General features: G+C 37.0%; 1 protein-coding gene across 1 annotated transcript; it reads left to right on the top strand.

Moving 5' to 3' along the window:
- Positions 1 to 2,817: 2,817 nt before the first annotated feature.
- On the top strand, positions 2,818 to 4,017 carry LOC133175175 (uncharacterized protein F54H12.2-like). Its single transcript, XM_061310292.1, has one exon. It carries the CDS (start codon positions 2,818 to 2,820, stop codon positions 4,015 to 4,017), a length of 1,200 nt encoding a protein of 399 aa, XP_061166276.1.
- The last annotated feature ends 475 nt before the right edge of the window (positions 4,018 to 4,492 follow it).

The following is a 4,492-nucleotide window of genomic DNA, read 5'->3' as shown; positions in this document are numbered from 1 at the left end:
CCAAGATTTGTGTATTACCTGTGTATTAATGACTCAGCAAAAAAGTTTTTGCACACAGCACACTCATGTGGCCAGGTGTTTTCAGAATAAGATCTCGTGCTAAAAAATAAATATAGTAACAAAATTCTAAAAATAAAACACAGAAAAAGGTATATAAAGCTTAGTTTTGAGTACACTGTGCTCAATCATGATTTTTATGTGGAGACTGGCGTATTTGTTTGACGTAGAAAAGTATTACTGTCATTACTGTGATAGGGAAATGATCCATGAGCGTACATTTACGGTGTATGATTATCCCGGATGGCATCACAGAACTTATCGAATTTGCGAGCATTGTGAAATGACTTTTCCTCACTGGTTTGTGGATGATCCCCCTTCCATGGAGACCTGTGGATGTAGCTGGTTGTGAAATATTTTACATGGAAGTTCGGGGTAGAGAATATGGTGCCCCCATGGGTCAAAGTAACGAGAAAAAGAGCTTTTAAGAAATGCCTGACCTGCTGGGAGGAAAATACGGAGGGGAGATGGAAGTGTCAACAATGTCGACAATATCCTTGCTGTGAGAAATGTGTCGAGAACTTTGTCAAGATTTGCTACAGACTTTGTCCCTTATGTAGATATGAAGGAATTAAATCATAAAATGAAATGTGTATAAATTATTATTATTATAAATAGAAAGGTTAGAAGTAAATATCTCTCAGTCTCTTACTGAACATGGCTGAGAACAGTGGTTTTTACATGACATTACCCAGTGATAGCTCCATGCAATCTTTTCCGGGGAATACGACCGCTCAATTTAAAACTTTATTACCACAATCTGTGGATTTAACGGATGGTCAATGGGAAGTAGCATTAACCGAAATGATTTATCCTTGTAGTATAGAAAATATAAGTCAGGATGAATCTTATATGAATGTGTGTATAGTGGAAAAAGTTCCACCTTTTTTTAAAGGCGTTTCACCATCTGAGAAACTGGATCTCGAGGACCCCGATAAGTACCAGTGGGGACGGTTTGAATTATTGAAAAGTACTCCCATCACTTTTCAACAAACCCAGCTTTTAATAGATTGGAGTAAAGCTTATTGGTTAATCGGTACTTATGATCCTAGAGAGAAATTGAATTTGTATCGACTTCGATTTAGACCTGGACCTTACCCTAACCCTACAGCTATCCTGGCAGAAATCAATGAAGGTTTAGTACAGACCATGAAAAAAATCTGGAAAAAGTATCACAAATGGACCGATGAAAAAAACCCCACAGATCAAGGAAGTGATGACGATGATGATATGTATGGACATTTAAAACAGAGTTTAAAGACAGTGATACAAGACCTGAAAGAAGACGAAGAAAAACCCTCAAAAATTGAGATGAAATTTAATTATCGGAAGGATTTCAATCGAGTGAATTATGTCAGTCATTTACGTCAAATTCCCATCTTTGTACGTCTTCCCTTAAGTCTGGCTTATGAATTAGGATTTCATGATTCTAAATTAGTCCCGGAAAATTGGACAGAAGACACGACCAAATGGATTAACATCAGTTATCTGGCTCCGGACACTGTAGATTTATATCGAAATTTAAAATCCATGTATGTGTATTGTGATCTGATTCAACCCCAGACCGTAGGATCGAATGCCTTGAAATTATTAAGAGTGGTCCCTTGTCAATTTGAACACAAAGACAATCAATGTAAATGGGAACCCATCCGTGCGGAATATCTCCCTTTGAGTAAAAAACATTTTGATACCATTGAGATACACATCATGACACCTTTAGGAAAACCCATGCCCTTTTTAGGTGGAAAAACTCTAGTCAAACTTCATTTTAGAAAAGTGTACTGAGATGAGTGTACAGCTTTTTTGTTACATCCTATTGGGAGTCATGGTTTGTCTGGTATGCTGTCTATATTGTATTCAGCCCTAAAAAAAAAGGGGGTATAAAAGGAAGTCCTCAGAGTGCAGAAAAGTCAGTTTTTAACAACAGTTATCACCATGCAGTATCATCCAGGAATATTAAGACAGAGAGGACACGGTTGGACTTATCATAAAGGTTTATTACGACAAAAAGGACACGGGCTTGGTCTTTTAGCTCCGGTGTTAAAATTAGCAGCTCCAGTAGTCAGTAATTTATTAGGTGGAATATTAGGAGGGGGTCAACAGCAACCACCCCCACCTCCACCACCACCAGCTTATTATTATCCACCCCCAAAAAACTATCAAAAAGGGGAAGGATTTTTTACGGATTTACTGAAAACGGGAGCTAAACATGCCTTGACCGCTGCTGCTAGAACGGGGTTAGATGTGTTAGAAAATAAGAGATCTTTAAAAGACGCTATCAAAACTCACGGAGTACAAGCCCTGAAAAATACGTCGGGAATAGTGAAACAAAGAATGAATCTAGGAGATAGTAAGAAAAGAAAAAGAAAACAGACAGAAAGAGTTTTGTTGGCTAGAGGAGGTCCTAAGAGAAAAAGAAAAAATCAAGGAGACAATATTCCCAAGAAGAAGAAGAAAACAAGGTCTTTAGATGTCTTTGACTGAGAGACTATAAATAGAGGAGTGTGAGGGAGAAGAGTTTCATTTGTGAAAAATCAATCTTAGTAGACAGACATCATGTTACAACCCGATTCCTGTGCCTGTGGGATGGACAATGTACAATTGTTCTAAGTCCCTCCCACTAATATTGCTTTAGAAGACTCCAAATGGGAAGAATATTACCCTATTTCTAGTACTTTAGATTCAGAGACAGCTCCGATCGAATTTGAAATTAAAGGACAAGGAGATCAATATCTAGATTTATCTCAAACTTATCTTCAAATGGTATGTGAATTTGTCCAAAATGATGGAAGTGATCTGGCTGGAGATCCTGCTAAAACAGCCCCAGTGAATAATATCTTACATTCCTTGTTTACGGAAATTGATGTTAATGTCAATGGAAAAATAATCACTCCAGGGACCGATACTTATCCTTACAAAGCTTATCTGGAGAAATTACTGTCTTACAAACCCAGAACTTTAGCCACACAAATGAAAGCTTGTAGTTTATGGGAAAAAGATACGGCAGGACATATGGACGAAAGGGGGCTAGCAGCTCTGGGAGTGGCTGCTAATCAGTCCTTTGCTGTAGCTCATGATTCTTGTACCATTAACAAACCCATCATTCCAGCATACCCAGCCAATTCTAAAAAAGAAGGATACAGAAAACGTCATGAAGCCATAGATGCTAGTAAGAAAATTACTTTGTTGGATCGTTTACATCTGGATTTGTTTCAACAAGATCGATTTCTACCGAATGGAGTTGACATCCGTTTGAGATTTAATCGAGCTAGACCTGATTTCTACATGATGACGGCTCAAGCCAATACGGGAAAAGTCAAAATATTAAGTATGGTCTTGTGGGTGAGAAAAGTGAAACCTTCCCCTACTTTAATGAATCACATCAATCAAACTTTGAATACTCACACAGCCAAATATCCATTAAGAAGAGTCGAAGTCAAAAGTTTTACCATACCTACAGGAACTCAATCTAAGATTACGGATCATCTGTTTCAAGGCCAGATGCCAAAAAGGCTCATTTTAGGGTTTGTGGAGAATGCAGCTTTTAATGGAGATAAAACTAAAAATCCCTTTAATTTTCAAAATTTTGGGATTAAAAAATTAGATGTTAGTATCAATGGAGAGACCATGATGACTCGTTGCTTCGAACCTAATTTTAATGAAGATTTATATCTGAGATCTTATCTGAGTATGTATCAAGCTTTGGGAAAATTAGGAGAAGATTGGGCTCCGGACATTACCTTAGAAGAGTATAAAAACGGATACACTTTATGGGGCTGGGATTTCACTAAAGATCAAGAAGCCCAATCGGATAAATTTCATCTCATAGAAACAGGAAATTTAAGAGTAGAAGTCCAATTTACGAACAACACGGCCACCACTTTAAATTGTGTGGTGTATGCAGAATTTGATAACCTCTTAGAAATCAACAAACAGAGAGAAGTGAGCATTGATTATTAATGGATACAGGACAGTTGAGAGAAGTGTTATCTAGAGAATTAAAGAGTTCGTTTGGTGGAGTGTATCCTTTAGATTTATTACCAGATCAATTAAAATTTGGAGAAAAAGCCATTGTAGTCAATACAGATCCTCAAGATCAACCTGGAGAACATTGGGTGTGTTTATATGTAAGCAGTCCAGTGGTAGAATATTTTGATTCTTATGGATTTCCTCCCTTACAAAAAGAAATTCAAGATTTTATTCATCGTCATGGTCATCAATGGATTTATAATCCGTATCGATATCAAGATTGGAATACTGATGTGTGTGGACAATATTGTGTATATTATTTACAACAAAGACATATGAAGAAAATTAAAGCATATGAATGGTTATTTCCCTTTGAACCATCATACAGCATTACAAAGAGATCATTATGTAGCTCAATGGTTTAAAGACACTTATCATAAAAGACCAACAGGTCATGGACAAACTT

This window comes from Saccostrea echinata, unplaced genomic scaffold (genome assembly GCF_033153115.1).
Source record: "Saccostrea echinata isolate AGI-Se365-2 ecotype Australia unplaced genomic scaffold, CSIRO_AGI_Sech_v1 ptg000061l, whole genome shotgun sequence".
Taxonomy (NCBI): Eukaryota; Metazoa; Mollusca; class Bivalvia; order Ostreida; family Ostreidae; genus Saccostrea; species Saccostrea echinata.
The sequence above is the reverse complement of the archived record's forward strand: the minus strand, read 5'-3'. Positions and strand labels throughout refer to the sequence as shown.